Source organism: Lissotriton helveticus, chromosome 5_1 (assembly GCF_964261635.1).
Source record: "Lissotriton helveticus chromosome 5_1, aLisHel1.1, whole genome shotgun sequence".
Classification (NCBI taxonomy): Eukaryota; Metazoa; Chordata; class Amphibia; order Caudata; family Salamandridae; genus Lissotriton; species Lissotriton helveticus.
The window spans coordinates 428,820-447,871 of record NC_136065.1 but is presented as its reverse complement, the minus strand read 5'-3'; the positions used below and the strand labels follow the sequence as shown (position 1 = coordinate 447,871).

The window sequence follows — 19,052 nt, the reverse complement described above, 5'->3', positions numbered from 1 at the left end:
CAAACCCTCACCCCTCACACTGCCCCCCCCTTCAGGTCCAGGTGGTGTTTGGCTGCCCCGGGAGAAGCGGAGGGGGGTTATTATGGCTCCCCCCACTCACTGCCAGGAGACATCGTACCTTCTCTCTGCCCCCTTCATTTTACATCACTCTATGGTGCTCCCCCTCAGGCACAGTCTGTCTGCCCACCCCCCTCCCCCCGCCCTCCAGAGGGGGGCTCCCCTCACTCTCTGTGTCTGGAGATGTCATATTCCAGCGTATCTGTGGGAAGGGGTGGGGGGCGTTCTGGGGGCGTGCGTGGGTGGGCCTCTACCTGCAGGTATCAGCCCCTCACTCTCCTCTTCCCCCCACCTCAGGTCTCCACACAGTCCAGTAGATGTAAGGCTGTGATCAGGGCTGAGGAGAGGGGGCTCTGGGGGTGCGCATGAGGGGGGGTTCTTTCTCCCCTCTGCCTGCAGGTGTCAGCCCCCTCACTCTCTTCTTCCCCCCAGGTCTACACATTGTCCAGCTGATGTACGGCTGTGAGCTCCGGGATGACGGCTCCATGGGGGGGTTCCGTCAATTCGCCTTCGACGGACACGACTTCCTCAGCTTCGACAAGGACAGACAGACCTGGACGGCGGCCATGGATGCGGCCAGGATCACACAGGACCGATGGAACTCGGACAGGATCATCGCCCAGCGATGGAAGGAGTATCTGGAGGGGACGTGCATCGAGTACCTGAAGAAATACCTGAAGCTCGGGGCGGAGAGGCTGCAGACAGGTGGGTTATGGGGGTTTATATAGCGCTTACTTCCCCACCAGGCACTGACTCCTCTCTGTTCACAGGCACTGCCAGTGCGGAGAGGTGGGTTATAGGGGTTTATATAGCACTTACTGCCTCCACCAGGCACTGACTCCTCTCTGTTCACAGGCACTGGCAGTGCAAAGAGGGGTGTTATGGGGTTTATATAGCGCTAACTGCCTTCACCAGGCACTGACTCCTCTCTGTGCAAGGACCCTGGCAGTGCAGAGAGGTGGCGTATGGGGGTTTATATAGCGATTACTGTTCCACCAGGCAATGACTCCTCTCTGTTCACAGGCACTGGCAGTGCACAGAGGTGGGTTATGTGGGTTTATATAGCGCTAACTGCCTTCACCAGGCACTGACTCCTCTCTGTGCAAGGACCCTGGCAGTGCAGAGAGGTGGCGTATGGGGGTTTATATAGCGATTACTGTTCCACCAGGCAATGACTCCTCTCTGTGCACAGGCACTGGCAGTGCAGAGAGGGGGTTATGGGGGTTTATATAGCGCTTACTTCCCCCCACCAGGCACTGACTCCTCTCTGTGCACAGGCACTGCAGAGAGGAGGGTTATGTTTTTTTTATAGCGCTTCCTGCCCCCACCAGGCACTGACTCCTCTCTGTGCACAGGCACTAGCAGTGCAGAGTGGTGGGTTATGGGGGGTTATATAGTGCTTCCTGCCCCCAGCAGGCACTGACTCCTTTCTGTGCACAGGCACTAGCAGTGCATAGTGGTGGGTTATGGGGGTTTATATAGTGCTTACTGCCCCCACCAGGTGCTGACTCCTCTCTGTGCACATGCGCTGGCAGTGGAGAGGTGGGTTATGGCGGTTTATATAGCGCTTACTGCCCCCACCAGGCACTGACTCCTCTCTGTGCACAGGCACTGGCAGTGCAGAGAGGTGGGTTATGGGGGTTTATAAAGTGCTTACTGCCCCCACCAGGCACTCACTCCTCACTGTGCACGGGCAGTGCACACGGGTGGGTTATGTGGGTTTATATAACGCTTACTGTCCCCACCAGGCACTTGCTCCTCTCTGTGCACAGGCACTGGCAGTGCAGAGAGGTGGGTGATGGGGGTTTATATAGCGCTTACTGCCCCCACCAGGCGCTGACTTCTCGTGCACAGGGAGGGCACAGAGGTGGCTATGGGGGTTTATATAGCGCTTACTGCCTCCACCAGGCACTTGCTCCTCTCTGTGCACAGGCACTGGCAGTGCAGAGAGGTGGGTTATGGGGGTTTATATAGCGCTTACGGCCCCAACCAGGCACTGACTCCTCTCTGTGCACAGGCACTGGCAGTGCACACGGGTGGGTTATGTGTGTTTATATTGCGCTTACTGTCCCCACCAGGCACTTGCTCCTCTCTGTGCACAGGCACTGGCAGTGCAGAGAGGTGGGTTATGGGGGTTTATATAGCGCTCACTGTCCCCACCAGGCACTGACTCCTCTATGTGCACAGGCACAGGCACTGCACAGAGGAGGGCTATGGTGGTTTATATAGCGCTTACTGCCCCACCAGGCACTGACTATTCTCTGTGCACAGGCACTGGCAGTGCAGAGAGCTGGGTTATGGGGGTTTATATAGTTCTTACTGCCCCACCAGGCACTGACTCCTCTCTGTGCACAGGCACTGGCAGTGCAGAGAGGTGTATTATGGGGATTTATTTAGCGCTCACTGCCCCCACCAGGCACTGACTCCTCTCTGTGCACAGGCACTGGCAGTGCAGATAGGTGGATTATGGGGGTTTATATAGCGCTTACTGCCCCCATCAGGCACTGACTCCTCTCTGTGCACAGGCACTGGCAGTGCAGACAGGTGGGTAATGGGGTTTTATATAGCCCTTACTGCCCCACCAGTCACTGACTCCTCTCTGTGCACAGGCACTGGAGAGAAGAGGGTTATGTGGGTTTATATAGCGCTTCCTGCACCCACCAGGCACTGACTCCTCTCTATGCACAGGCACTGGCAGTACAGAGTGGTGGGTTATGGGGGTTTATATAGCGCTTACTGCCCCCACCAGGCACTGAATCCTCTCTGTGCACAGGCAGTGGCAGTGCAGAGAGGTGGGTTATGGGGGTTTATATAGCGCATAATGCCCCCACCAGGCACTTGCTCCTCTCTGTGCACAGGCACTGCAAGTGCAGAGAGGTGGGTTATGGGGGTTTATATAGCGCTCACTGTCCCCACCAGGCACTGACTCCTCTCTGTGCACGGGCACTGGCAGTGCGGAGAGGTGGCTTATGGGGGATTATATAGCGCTTACTGCCTCCACCAGTCACTGACTCCTCTCTGTGCACAGGCACTGGCAGTGCAGAGAGGGGGGGTTATGGGGGTTTATATAGTTCTTACTGCCCCACCAGGCAATGACTCCTCTCTGTGCACAGGCACTGGCAGTGCAGGGAGGTAGGTTATGGGGATTTATATAGCGCTTACTGCCCCCACCAGGCACTAAAGCGTCAGGGCGCAGGAACTTGCAGTGCAGAGAGGTAGGTTATGGGGGTTTATATAGCGCTTACTGCCCCCACCAGGCACTGACTCCTCTCTGTGCACAGGCACTGCAGAGAGGAGGGTTATGGGGGTTTATATAGCGCTTCCTGCCCCCACCAGGCACTGACTCCTCTCTGTGCACAGGCACTGGCAGTGCAGAGAGGTGGGTTATGGGGGTTTATATAGCGCTTACTGCCTCCACCAGGCACTGACTCCTGTCTGTGCAAAGGTGCTGGCAGTGGAGAGAGGTGGGTTATGGGGGTTTATATAGCGCTTACTGCCCCAACCAGGCACTGACTCCTCTCTGTGCACAGGCACTGGCAGTGCACACGGGTGGGTTATGTGGGTTTATATTGCGCTTACTGTCCCCACCAGGCACTTGCTCCTCTCTGTGCACAGGCACTGGCAGTGCAGAGAGGTGGGTTATGGGGGTTTATATAGCGCTCACTGTCCCCACCAGGCACTGACTCCTCTATGTGCACAGGCACTAGCACTGCACAGAGGAGGGCTATGGTGGTTTATATAGCGCTTACTGCCCCACCAGGCACTGACTATTCTCTGTGCACAGGCACTGGCAGTGCAGAGAGCTGGGATATGGGGGTTTATATAGTTCTTACTGCCCCACCAGGCACTGACTCCTCTCTGTGCACAGGCACTGGCAGTGCAGAGAGGTGTATTATGGGGCTTTATTTAGCGCTCACTGCCCCCACCAGGCACTGACTCCTCTCTGTGCACAGGCACTGGCAGTGCAGATAGGTGGATTATGGGGGTTTATATAGCGCTTACTGCCCCCATCAGGCACTGACTCCTCTCTGTGCACAGGCACTGGCAGTGCAGACAGGTGGGTTATGGGGGTTTATATAGCCCTTACTGCCCCACCAGTCACTGACTCCTCTCTGTGCACAGGCACTGGAGAGAAGAGGGTTATGTGGGTTTATATAGCGCTTCCTGCACCCACCAGGCACTGACTCCTCTCTGTGCACAGGCACTGGCAGTGCAGAGAGGGGGGTTATGGGGGTTTATATAGTTCTTACTGCCCCACCAGGCAATGACTCCTCTCTGTGCACAGGCACTGGCAGTGCACAGAGGTAGCTTATGGGGATTTATATAGCGCTTACTGCCCCCACCAGGTACTAAAGCGTCAGGGCGCAGGAACTTACAGTGCAGAGAGGTAGTTTATGGGGTTTATATAGCGCTTACTGCCCCACCAGGCACTGACTCCTCTCTGTGCACAGGCACTGCAGAGAGGAGGGTTATGGGGGTTTATATAGCGCTTCCTGCCCCCACCAGGCACTGACTCCTCTCTGTGCACAGGCACTGGCAGTGCAGAGAGGAGGGTTATGGGTGTTTATATAGCTCTTACTGTCCCCCTCCAGGCACTGACTCCTCTCTGTCCACAGGCACTGGCAGTGCAGACAGGTGGGTTATGGGGGTTTATATAGCGCTTACTGCCCCCACCAGGCACTGACTCCTCTATGTGCACAGGCACAGGCACTGCACAGAGGAGGGCTATGGTGGTTTATATAGCGCTTACTGCCCCACCAGGCACTGAATATTCTCTGTGCACAGGCACTGGCAGTGCAGAGAGGTGGCTTATGGGGGTTGATATAGCGCTTACTGCCCCCACCAGGCACTGACTCCTCTCTGTGCACAGGCACTGGCAGTGCAGACAGGTGGGTTATGGCAGTTTATATAGCGCTTACTGCCCCACCAGTCACTGACTCCTCTCTGTGCACAGGCACTGGAGAGAAGAAGGTTATGTGGGTTTATATAGCGCTTCCTGCACCCACCAGGCACTGACTCCTCTCTGTGCACAGGCACTGGCAGTGCAGAGTGGTGGGTTATGGGGGTTTACATAGCGCATAATGCCCCCACCAGGCACTTGCTCCTCTCTGTGCACAGGCACTGCCAGTGCTGAGAGGTGGGTTATGGGGGTTTATATAGCGCTTACTGCCCCCACCAGGCACTGAATCCTCTCTGTGCACAGGCAGTGGCAGTGCAGAGAGGTGGGTTATGGGGGTTTATATAGCGCATAATGCCTCCACCAGGCACTTGCTCCTCTCTGTGCACAGGCACTGCCAGTGCAGAGAGGTGGGTTATGGGGGTTTATATAGCGCTTACTGTCCCCCTCCAGTCACTGACTCCTCTCTGTGCACGGGCACTGGCACTGCATAGAGGAGGGTTATGGGGGTTTATATAGCGCTTCCTGCACCCACCAGGCACTGACTCCTCTCTGTGCACAGGCACTGCCAGTGCAGAGAGGTGGGTTATGGGGGTTTATATAGCGCTTACTGCCCCCGGATCACTGACATAATATCAACTAGAAAAATATAGGCATATAAAATATCGACTACAAAATATCGACTACAAAAATATCGGAGTCCTGTCTACAAACAGGTAAGTACAAAAATATCGAATCAAAAATATCGTTTAAAAATATGTACTTTGTAAAAATATCGAATTTATTAAAATTAATGTAAAATTAAAAAATATTAAAAATAAATAACTAAAATATATTTAAAAATACTTAAATACCCTTAAAATTATTAAATATTTAATTGAAGTTATAAAAAAAATACAATTTTATTTGTTAAAAAAATATATATATTAACATAATATTGTAAAAAAAATGTACAATATTATTACCCTAGCATAGCAAGAGTGTTAAAATGACTATTCGCACTCCAATAAGTGCAACAGTAGGGAAAGCGTTGGATAGCGTAGGGGTAAAAATTACTATTCCCACTCCAGTGAATGCAACAGTAGGGAAAGCGTTGGATAGCGTAGGAGTAAAAATTACTATTCCCACTCCAGGGAGTGCAACAGTAGGGAAAGCGTTGGATAGCGTAGGGATAAAAATTACTATTCCCACTCTAAAGAGTGCAACAGTAGGGAAACCGTTGGATAGCGTAGGGGTACAAATTACTATTCCCACTCCAAACAGTGCAACATTGGTGAAAGCGTTGGATAGCGTAGGGGTAAAAATTACTATTCACAGTCCAGTGAGTGCAACAGTAGGGAAAGCGTTAGATAGCGTAGGGGTAAAAATTACTATTCCCACTCCAGTGGGTGAAACAATAGGGAAAGCGTTGGATAGCGTAGGGGTAAAAATTATTATTCCAACTCACAAGAGTGCAACAGTAGGGAAAGCGTTGGATAGCGTAAGGGTTAAAATTACTATTCCCACTCCAAAGAATGCAACAGTAGGGAAAGCGTTGGATAGCGTAGGGGTAAAAATTACTATTCCCACTCCAGTCGGTGCAACAGTAGGGAAAGCGTTGGATAGCGTAGGGGTAAAAATTACTATTCCCACTCCAATGAGTGCAACAGTAGGGAAAGCGTTGGATAGCGTAGGGGTAAAAATTACTATTCCCACTCCAGTGAGTGCAACAGTAGGGAAAGCGTTGGATAGTGTAGAGGTAAAAATTACTATTCCCACTCCAGTGGGTGCAACAGTAGGGAAAGCGTTGGATAGCGTAGGGGTAACAATTACCATTCCCACTCCAGTGAGTGCAACAGTAGAGAAAGCATTGGATAGCGTAGGGGTTAAAATTACTATTCCCACTCCAGTGAGTGCAACAGTAGGGAAAGCGTTGGATAGTGTAGAGGTAAAAATTACTATTCCCACTCCAGTGGGTGCAACAGTAGGGAAAGCGTTGGATAGCGTAGGGGTAACAATTACCATTCCCACTCCAGTGAGTGCAACAGTAGAGAAAGCATTGGATAGCGTAGGGGTTAAAATTACTATTGCCACTCCAAAGAGTGCAACAGTAGGGAAAGCGTTGGATAGCGTAGGGGAAAAAATTACTATTCCCACTCCAGAAAGTGCAACAGTAGGGAAAGTAAATACTTCATATATTATTTAAAAAAATATAAATTAATATCTATAAAACATTAATTTAAAGTAATTACCAATTTAATATAATATAATATTTAATCAATTAAAATTCCAAATTAAAATTAATTATTACAATTAGTTACCTATTCATAAAAATTAATTACAAATTAACAATTAATTAATTAACAATTAGAAGTTTATTAACAATTAATTCAAATTAAATACAATTAAATAAATTGAATTATTTAATTAATTATAAATAAATTACTTCCCACCCAATTCCCCTATTAACCCACAACCCGCTACAGAAAATAAATTAGTTAAATTAACATAATTAGCAATTAATCAATTAAATAAAACTAATTGCCAATTAAAATTTAATAAATTACCAAATATAAATTAATTAACAGTTAATTAAAAATGAATACCAATAAATACATTTACATATGTAATTAATCATAATTAAATTACTTCCCACTCTATTCCCCTATAAACCCACAACCCGCTACAGAATTAAATGACGCAAAAATTAAAAAAACAAAATTTATTAATTAAAATAAATTATAACATAAATACACACTTTTCACACATATAACTACATAAAAACACTATAAAAAATTCAATATTATTAGAAATTCGATAATTTTAATAACCTATATTATATACTTCAATATTTTAACTTTCTATATTTTTAACATTCAATATTACATTACTTACCTTAAAAACGATATTTTTGATGTCTATATTCTCCCCATTCGATATTTTGTCCATTCTATATTTTAAACTCGATATTATGTCCATTCGATATTTTTTACTCAATATTTTGACTGTTTACCACTGCCCCTACCAGGCACTGACTCCTCCCTTTGCACAGGCACTGGCAGTGCAGAGAGGTGGGTTATGGCAGTTTATATAACGCTTATTGCCCCCACCAGGCACTGACTCCTTTCTTTGCACAAGCACTGGAGAGAGGTGGGTTATGGGGGTTTATATAGCGCTTACTGCCCCCACAAGGCGCTGACTCCTCTCTGGTCACAGGCACTGGTAGTGCAGAGAGGAAGGCTATGGGGGTTTATATAGCGCTTACTGCCCCCACCAGGCACTGACTCCTCTCTGCACAGGCACTAGTAGTGCAGAGAGGAAGGTTATGGGGATTTATATAGCACTTACTGTCCCCCTCCATGCACTGACTCCTCTGTGCACAGGCACTGGCAGTGCAGAGAGGTGGGTTATGGGGGTTTATATAGCGCTTACTGCCCCCACCAGGCACTGACTCCTCTCTGTGCACGGGCACTGGCAGTGCATAGAGGAGGGTTATGGGGGTTTATATAGCGCTTCCTGCCCCCACCAGGCACTGACTCCTCTCTGTGCACGGGCACTGGCAGTGCATAGAGGAGGGTTATGGGGGTTTATATAGCGCTTACTGCCCCCACCAGGCACTGACTCCTCTCTGTGTACAGGTACTGGTAGTGCAGAGAGGTGTATTATGGGGCTTTATTTAGCGCTCACTGCCCCCCACAAGGCACGGACTCCTCTCTGTGCACTGGCACTGGCAGTGCAGAGATGTGGATTATGGGGGTTTATATAGCGTTTACTGCCGCCACCAGGCGCTGACTCCTCTCTGTGCACAGGCACTGGCAGTACGGAGAGGTAGATTATGGGGGTTTATATAGTTCTTACTGCCCCAGCAGGCACTGACTCCTCTCTGTGCACAGGCACTGGCAGTGCAGAGAAGTGTATTATGGGGCTTTATTTAGCGCTCACTGCCCCCACCAGGCACTGACTCCTCTCTGTGCACTGGCACTGGCAGTGCAGAGAGGTGGATTATGGGGGTTTATAAAGTTCTTACTGCACCACCAGGCACTGACTCCTCTCTGTGCACGGGCACTGGCATTGCAGAGAGGAGGGTTATGGCAGTTTATATATAGCGCTTACTGCCCCACTAGGCACTGACTCCTCTCTGTGCACGGGCACTTACAGTGCAGAGAGGTGGGTTATAGGGGGTTTATATAGCGCTTACTGCCCCCACCAGGCACTGACTCCTCTCTGTTCACAGGCACTGGCAGTGCGGACAGGTGGGTTATGGGGGTTTATATAGCGCTTACTGCCCCCACCAGGCACTGACTCCTCTCACTGCACGGGCACTGGCAGTACAGAGAGGTGGGTTATGGGGGTTTATATAGCGCTTACTGTCCCCCTCCAGGCACTTACTCCTCTGTGCACAGTCACTGGCAGTGCATACAGGTGGGTTATGGTGGTTTATATAGCGCTTACTGCCCCAACCAGGCACTGACTCCTCTCTGTGCACAGGCACTGGCAGTGCAGAGAGGTGTATTATGGGGCTTTATTTAGCGCTCATTGCCCCCACCAGGCACTGACTCCTCTCTGTGCACAGGCACTGGCAGTGCAGAGAGGTGGATTATGGGGGTTTATATAGCGCCAACTGGCCCCACCATGCACTGACTCCTCTCTGTGCACAGGCACTGGCAGTGCAGAGAGGAGGGTTATGGGGGTTTATATAGCGCTTACTGCCCCCACCAGGCGCTGACTCCTCTCTGTGCACAGGCATTGGCAGTACAGAGAGGTAGATTATGGGGGTTTATATAGTTCTTACTGCCCCACCAGGCACTGACTCCTCTGTGCACAGGCACTGGCAGTGGAGAGAGGAGGGTTATGGCAGTTTATATAGCGCTTACTGCCCCACTAGGCACTGACTTCTCTCTATTCACAGGCACTGGCAGTGCAGAGAGGTGGGTTATGGGGGTTTATATTACGCTTACTGCCCCACTAGACACTGACTCCTCTCTGTGCACTGGCACTGGCAGTGCAGAGAGGTGGGTTATGGGGGGTTTATATAGCGCTTACTGCCCACACCAGGCACTGACTCCTCTCTGTGCACGGGCACTGGCAGTGCATAGAGGAGGGTTATGGGGGTTTATATAGCGCTTACTGCCCCCACCAGGCACTGACTCCTCTCTGTGCACAGGCACTGGTAGTGCAGAGAGGTGTATTATGGGGCTTTATTTAGCGCTCACTGCCCCCCACAAGGCACGGACTCCTCTCTGTGCACTGGCACTGGCAGTGCAAAGATGTGGATTATGGGGGTTTATATAGCGTTTACTGCCGCCACCAGGCGCTGACTCCTCTCTGTGCACAGGCACTGGCAGTACGGAGAGGTAGATTATGGGGGTTTATATAGTTCTTACTGCCCCAGCAGGCACTGACTCCTCTCTGTGCACAGGCACTGGCAGTGCAGAGAAGTGTATTATGGGGCTTTATTTAGCGCTCACTGCCCCCACCAGGCACTGACTCCTCTCTGTGCACTGGCACTGGCAGTGCAGAGAGGTGGATTATGGGGGTTTATAAAGTTCTTACTGCACCACCAGGCACTGACTCCTCTCTGTGCACGGGCACTGGCATTGCAGAGAGGAGGGTTATGGCAGTTTATATAGCGCTTACTGCCCCACTAGGCACTGACTCCTCTCTGTGCACGGGCACTTACAGTGCAGAGAGGTGGGTTATGGGGGTTTATATAGCGCATAATGCCTCCACCAGGCACTTGCTCCTCTCTGTGCACAGGCACTGCCAGTGCAGAGAGGTGGGTTATGGGGGTTTATATAGCGCTTACTGTCCCCCTCCAGTCACTGACTCCTCTCTGTGCACGGGCACTGGCACTGCATAGAGGAGGGTTATGGGGGTTTATATAGCGCTTCCTGCACCCACCAGGCACTGACTCCTCTCTGTGCACAGGCACTGCCAGTGCAGAGAGGTGGGTTATGGGGGTTTATATAGCGCTTACTGCCCCCGGATCACTGACATAATATCAACTAGAAAAATATAGGCATATAAAAAATCGACTACAAAATATCGACTACAAAAATATCAGAGTCCTGTCTACAAACAGGTAAGTACAAAAATATCGAATCAAAAATATCGTTTAAAAATATGTACTTTGTAAAAATATCGAATTTATTAAAATTAATGTAAAATTAAAAAATATTAAAAATAAATAACTAAAATATACTTAAAAATACTTAAATACCCTTAAAATTATTAAATATTTAATTGAAGTTATAAAAAAAATACAATTTTATTTTTAAAAAAAATATATATATTAACATAATATTGTAAAAAAAATGTACAATATTATTACCCTAGCATAGCAAGAGTGTTAAAATGACTATTCGCACTCCAATAAGTGCAACAGTAGGGAAAGCGTTGGATAGCGTAGCGGTAAAAATTACTATTCCCACTCCAGTGAGTGCAACAGTAGGGAAAGCGTTGGATAGCGTAGGGGTAAAAATTACTATTCCCACTCCAGTGAATGCAACAGTAGGGAAAGCGTTGGATAGCGTAGGAGTAAAAATTACTATTCCCACTCCAGGGAGTGCAACAGTAGGGAAAGCGTTGGATAGCGTAGGGATAAAAATTACTATTCCCACTCTAAAGAGTGCAACAGTAGGGAAACCGTTGGATAGCGTAAGGGTACAAATTACTATTCCCACTCCAAACAGTGCAACATTGGTGAAAGCGTTGGATAGCGTAGGGGTAAAAATTACTATTCACAGTCCAGTGAGTGCAACAGTAGGGAAAGCGTTAGATAGCGTAGGGGTAAAAATTACTATTCCCACTCCAGTGGGTGAAACAATAGGGAAAGCGTTGGATAGCGTAGGGGTAAAAATTATTATTCCAACTCACAAGAGTGCAACAGTAGGGAAAGCGTTGGATAGCGTAAGGGTTAAAATTACTATTCCCACTCCAAAGAATGCAACAGTAGGGAAAGCGTTGGATAGCGTAGGGGTAAAAATTACTATTCCCACTCCAGTCGGTGCAACAGTAGGGAAAGCGTTGGATAGCGTAGGGGTAAAAATTACTATTCCCACTCCAATGAGTGCAACAGTAGGGAAAGCGTTGGATAGCGTAGGGGTAAAAATTACTATTCCCACTCCAGTGAGTGCAACAGTAGGGAAAGCGTTGGATAGTGTAGAGGTAAAAATTACTATTCCCACTCCAGTGGGTGCAACAGTAGGGAAAGCGTTGGATAGCGTAGGGGTAACAATTACCATTCCCACTCCAGTGAGTGCAACAGTAGAGAAAGCATTGGATAGCGTAGGGGTTAAAATTACTATTCCCACTCCAGTGAGTGCAACAGTAGGGAAAGCGTTGGATAGTGTAGAGGTAAAAATTACTATTCCCACTCCAGTGGGTGCAACAGTAGGGAAAGCGTTGGATAGCGTAGGGGTAACAATTACCATTCCCACTCCAGTGAGTGCAACAGTAGAGAAAGCATTGGATAGCGTAGGGGTTAAAATTACTATTGCCACTCCAAAGAGTGCAACAGTAGGGAAAGCGTTGGATAGCGTAGGGGAAAAAATTACTATTCCCACTCCAGAAAGTGCAACAGTAGGGAAAGTAAATACTTCATATATTATTTAAAAAAATATAAATTAATATCTATAAAACATTAATTTAAAGTAATTACCAATTTAATATAATATAATATTTAATCAATTAAAATTCCAAATTAAAATTAATTATTACAATTAGTTACCTATTCATAAAAATTAATTACAAATTAACAATTAATTAATTAACAATTAGAAGTTTATTAACAATTAATTCAAATTAAATACAATTAAATAAATTGAATTATTTAATTAATTATAAATACATTACTTCCCACCCTATTCCCCTATAAACCCACAACCCGCTACAGAAAATAAAGTAGTAAAATTAACATAATTAGCAATTAATCAATTAAATAAAAGTAATTGTCAATTAAAATTTAATTAATTACCCATAAATAATTAATTAACAATTAATTCTAAATAAATACCAATGAATATTTTTAAATATTTAATTAATTATAAATAAATTACTTCCCACCCAATTCCCCTATTAACCAACAACCCGCTACAGAAAATAAATTAGTTAAATTAACATAATTAGCAATTAATCAATTAAATAAAAGTAATTGCCAATTAAAATTTAATAAATTACCAAGTATAAATTAATTAACAGTTAATTAAAAATGAATACCAATAAATACATTTACATATGTAATTAATCATAATTAAATTACTTCCCACTCTATTCCCCTATAAACCCACAACCCACTACAGAATTAAATGACGCAAAAATTAAAAAAACAAAATTCATTAATTAAAATAAATTATAACATAAATACACACTTTTCACACATATAACTACATAAAAACACTATAAAAAATTTCAATATTATTAGAAATTCGATAATTTTAATAACCTATATTATATACTTCGATATTTTAACTTTCTATATTTTTAACATTCAATATTACATTACTTACCTTAAAAACGATATTTTTGATGTCTATATTCTCCCCATTCGATATTTTGTCCATTCTATATTTTAAACTCGATATTATGTCCATTCGATATTTTTTACTCAATATTTTGACTGTTTACCACTGCCTCTACCAGGCACTGACTCCTCCCTTTGCACAGGCACTGGCAGTGCAGAGAGGTGGGTTATGGCAGTTTATATAACGCTTATTGCCCCCACCAGGCACTGACTCCTTTCTTTGCACAAGCACTGGAGAGAGGTGGGTTATGGGGGTTTATATAGCGCTTACTGCCCCCACAAGGCGCTGACTCCTCTCTGGTCACAGGCACTGGTAGTGCAGAGAGGAAGGTTATGGGGGTTTATATAGCGCTTACTGCCCCCACCAGGCACTGACTCCTCTCTGTGCACAGGCACTAGTAGTGCAGAGAGGAAGGTTATGGGGGTTTATATAGCGCTTACTGTCCCCCTCCATGCACTGACTCCTCTGTGCACAGGCACTGGCAGTGCAGAGAGGTGGGTTATGGGGGTTTATATAGCGCTTACTGCCCCCACCAGGCACTGACTCCTCTCTGTGCACGGGCACTGGCAGTGCATAGAGGAGGGTTATGGGGGTTTATATAGCGCTTCCTGCCCCCACCAGGCACTGACTCCTCTCTGTGCACGGGCACTGGCAGTGCATAGAGGAGGGTTATGGGGGTTTATATAGCGCTTACTGCCCCCACCAGGCACTGACTCCTCTCTGTGCACAGGCACTGGTAGTGCAGAGAGGTGTATTATGGGGCTTTATTTAGCGCTCACTGCCCCCCACAAGGCACGGACTCCTCTCTGTGCACTGGCACTGGCAGTGCAGAGATGTGGATTATGGGGGTTTATATAGCGTTTACTGCCGCCACCAGGCGCTGACTCCTCTCTGTGCACAGGCACTGGCAGTACGGAGAGGTAGATTATGGGGGTTTATATAGTTCTTACTGCCCCAGCAGGCACTGACTCCTCTCTGTGCACAGGCACTGGCAGTGCAGAGAAGTGTATTATGGGGCTTTATTTAGCGCTCACTGCCCCCACCAGGCACTGACTCCTCTCTGTGCACTGGCACTGGCAGTGCAGAGAGGTGGATTATGGGGGTTTATAAAGTTCTTACTGCACCACCAGGCACTGACTCCTCTCTGTGCACGGGCACTGGCATTGCAGAGAGGAGGGTTATGGCAGTTTATATAGCGCTTACTGCCCCACTAGGCACTGACTCCTCTCTGTGCACGGGCACTTACAGTGCAGAGAGGTGGGTTATAGGGGGTTTATATAGTGCTTACTGCCCCCACCAGGCACTGACTCCTCTCTGTTCACAGGCACTGGCAGTGCGGACAGGTGGGTTATGGGGGTTTATATAGCGCTTACTGCCCCCACCAGGCACTGACTCCTCTCACTGCACGGGCACTGGCAGTACAGAGAGGTGGGTTATGGGGGTTTATATAGCGCTTACTGTCCCCCTCCAGGCACTTACTCCTCTGTGCACAGTCACTGGCAGTGCATACAGGTGGGTTATGGTGGTTTATATAGCGCTTACTGCCCAACCAGGCACTGACTCCTCTCTGTGCACAGGCACTGGCAGTGCAGAGAGGTGTATTATGGGGCTTTATTTAGCGCTCATTGCCCCCACCAGGCACTGACTCCTCTCTGTGCACAGGCACTGGCAGTGCAGAGAGGTGGATTATGGGGGTTTATATAGCGCCAACTGGCCCCACCATGCACTGACTCCTCTCTGTGCACAGGCACTGGCAGTGCAGAGAGGAGGGTTATGGGGGTTTATATAGCGCTTACTGCCCCCACCAGGCGCTGACTCCTCTCTGTGCACAGGCATTGGCAGTACAGAGAGGTAGATTATGGGGGTTTATATAGTTCTTACTGCCCCACCAGGCACTGACTCCTCTGTGCACAGGCACTGGCAGTGGAGAGAGGAGGGTTATGGCAGTTTATATAGCGCTTACTGCCCCACTAGGCACTGACTTCTCTCTATTCACAGGCACTGGCAGTGCAGAGAGGTGGGTTATGGGGGTTTATATTACGCTTACTGCCCCACTAGACACTGACTCCTCTCTGTGCACTGGCACTGGCAGTGCAGAGAGGTGGGTTATGGGGGGTTTATATAGCGCTTACTGCCCACACCAGGCACTGACTCCTCTCTGTGCACGGGCACTGGCAGTGCATAGAGGAGGGTTATGGGGGTTTATATAGCGCTTACTGCCCCCACCAGGCACTGACTCCTCTCTGTGCACAGGCACTGGTAGTGCAGAGAGGTGTATTATGGGGCTTTATTTAGCGCTCACTGCCCCCCACAAGGCACGGACTCCTCTCTGTGCACAGGCACTGGCAGTGCAGAGATGTGGATTATGGGGGTTTATATAGCGTTTACTGCCGCCACCAGGCGCTGACTCCTCTCTGTGCACAGGCACTGGCAGTACGGAGAGGTAGATTATGGGGGTTTATATAGTTCTTACTGCCCCAGCAGGCACTGACTCCTCTCTGTGCACAGGCACTGGCAGTGCAGAGAAGTGTATTATGGGGCTTTATTTAGTGCTCACTGCCCCCACCAGGCACTGACTCCTCTCTGTGCACTGGCACTGGCAGTGCAGAGAGGTGGATTATGGGGGTTTATAAAGTTCTTACTGCACCACCAGGCACTGACTCCTCTCTGTGCACGGGCACTGGCATTGCAGAGAGGAGGGTTATGGCAGTTTATATAGCGCTTACTGCCCCACTAGGCACTGACTCCTCTCTGTGCACGGGCACTTACAGTGCAGAGAGGTGGGTTATAGGGGGTTTATATAGCGCTTACTGCCCCCACCAGGCACTGACTCCTCTCTGTTCACAGGCACTGGCAGTGCGGACAGGTGGGTTATGGGGGTTTATATAGCGCTTACTGCCCCCACCAGGCACTGACTCCTCTCACTGCACGGGCACTGGCAGTACAGAGAGGTGGGTTATGGGGGTTTATATAGCGCTTACTGTCCCCCTCCAGGCACTTACTCCTCTGTGCACAGTCACTGGCAGTGCATACAGGTGGGTTATGGCGGTTTATATAGCGCTTACTGCCCCAACCAGGCACTGACTCCTCTCTGTGCACAGGCACTGGCAGTGCAGAGAGGTGTATTATGGGGCTTTATTTAGCGCTCATTGCCCCCACCAGGCACTGACTCCTCTCTGTGCACAGGCACTGGCAGTGCAGAGAGGTGGATTATGGGGGTTTATATAGCGCCAACTGGCCCCACCATGCACTGACTCCTCTCTGTGCACAGGCACTGGCAGTGCAGAGAGGAGGGTTATGGGGGTTTATATAGCGCTTACTGCCCCCACCAGGCGCTGACTCCTCTCTGTGCACAGGCATTGGCAGTACAGAGAGGTAGATTATGGGGGTTTATATAGTTCTTACTGCCCCACCAGGCACTGACTCCTCTGTGCACAGGCACTGGCAGTGGAGAGAGGAGGGTTATGGCAGTTTATATAGCGCTTACTGCCCCACTAGGCACTGACTTCTCTCTATTCACAGGCACTGGCAGTGCAGAGAGGTAGGTTATGGGGGTTTATATTTCGCTTACTGCCCCACTAGACACTGACTCCTCTCTGTGCACTGGCACTGGCAGTGCAGAGAGGTGGGTTATGGGGGGTTTATATAGCGCTTACTGCCCACACCAGGCACTGACTCCTCTCTGTGCACGGGCACTGGCAGTGCATAGAGGAGGGTTATGGGGATTTATATAGCGCTTACTGCCCCCACCAGGCACTGACTCCTCTCTGTGCACAGGCACTGGTAGTGCAGAGAGGTGTATTATGGGGCTTTATTTAGCGCTCACTGCCCCCCACAAGGCACGGACTCCTCTCTGTGCACTGGCACTGGCAGTGCAGAGATGTGGATTATGGGGGTTTATATAGCGTTTACTGCCGCCACCAGGCGCTGACTCCTCTCTGTGCACAGGCACTGGCAGTACGGAGAGGTAGATTATGGGGGTTTATATAGTTCTTACTGCCCCAGCAGGCACTGACTCCTCTCTGTGCACAGGCACTGGCAGTGCAGAGAAGTGTATTATGGGGCTTTATTTAGCGCTCACTGCCCCCACCAGGCACTGACTCCTCTCTGTGCACTGGCACTGGCAGTGCAGAGAGGTGGATTATGGGGGTTTATAAAGTTCTTACTGCACCACCAGGCACTGACTCCTCTCTGTGCACGGGCACTGGCATTGCAGAGAGGAGGGTTATGGCAGTTTATATAGCGCTTACTGCCCCACTAGGCACTGACTCCTCTCTGTGCACGGGCACTTACAGTGCAGAGAGGTGGGTTATAGGGGGTTTATATAGCGCTTACTGCCCCCACCAGGCACTGACTCCTCTCTGTTCACAGGCACTGGCAGTGCGGACAGGTGGGTTATGGGGGTTTATATAGCGCTTACTGCCCCCACCAGGCACTGACTCCTCTCACTGCACGGGCACTGGCAGTACAGAGAGGTGGGTTATGGGGGTTTATATAGCGCTTACTGTCCCCCTCCAGGCACTTACTCCTCTGTGCACAGTCACTGGCAGTGCATACAGGTGGGTTATGGCGGTTTATATAGCGCTTACTGCCCCAACCAGGCACTGACTCCTCTCTGTGCACAGGCACTGTCAGTGCAGAGAGGTGTATTATGGGGCTTTATTTAGCGCTCACTGCCCCCCACAAGGCACGGACTCCTCTCTGTGCACAGGCACTGGCAGTGCAGAGATGTGGATTATGGGGGTTTATATAGCGTTTACTGCCGCCACCAGGCGCTGACTCCTCTCTGTGCACAGGCAGTGGCAGTGCAGAGAGGTGGGTTATGGGGGTTTACATAGCGCATAATGCCCCCCTCCAGTCACTGACTCCTCTCTGTGCACGGGCACTGGCACTGCATAGAGGAGGGTTATGGGGGTTTATATTGCGCTTACTGCCCCACCAGGCACTGACTCCTCTCTGTGCACGGGCACTGGCAGTGCAGAGAGGTGTATTATGGGGCTTTATTTAGCGCTCATTGCCCCCACCAGGCACTGACTCCTCTCTGTGCACAGGCACTGGCAGTGCAGAGAGGTGGATTATGGGGGTTTATATAGCGCCAACTGGCCCCACCATGCACTGACTCCTCTCTGTGCACAGGCACTGGCAGTGCAGAGAGGAGGGTTATGGGGGTTTATATAGCGCTTACTGCCCCCACCAGGTGCTGACTCCTCTCTGTGCACAGGCATTGGCAGTACAGAGAGGTAGATTATGGGGGTTTATATAGTTCTTACTGCCCCACCAGGCACTGACTCCTCTGTGCACAGGCACTGGCAGTGGAGAGAGGAGGGTTATGGCAGTTTATATAGCGCTTACTGCCCCACTAGGCACTGACTTCTCTCTATTCACAGGCACTGGCAGTGCAGAGAGGTGGGTTATGGGGGTTTATATTACGCTTACTGCCCCACTAGACACTGACTCCTCTCTGTGCACTGGCACTGGCAGTGCAGAGAGGTGGGTTATGGGGGGTTTATATAGCGCTTACTGCCCACACCAGGCACTGACTCCTCTCTGTTCACAGGCACTGGCAGTGCAGACAGGTGGGTTATGGGGGTTTATAT

At 49.0% G+C, this 19,052-nt stretch overlaps 1 protein-coding gene across 1 annotated transcript in view; it reads left to right on the top strand.

Moving 5' to 3' along the window:
- LOC144752353 (major histocompatibility complex class I-related protein 1-like) overlaps window positions 1-19,052 on the top strand; it is a 191,495-nt gene that overhangs the window by 42,757 nt on the left and 129,686 nt on the right. Inside the window, exon 3 of the mRNA XM_078640291.1 lies at window positions 490-762. Coding sequence (XP_078496417.1) covers window positions 490-762 — 273 coding nt within the window. The remainder of the gene's footprint in view (window positions 1-489; window positions 763-19,052) is intronic.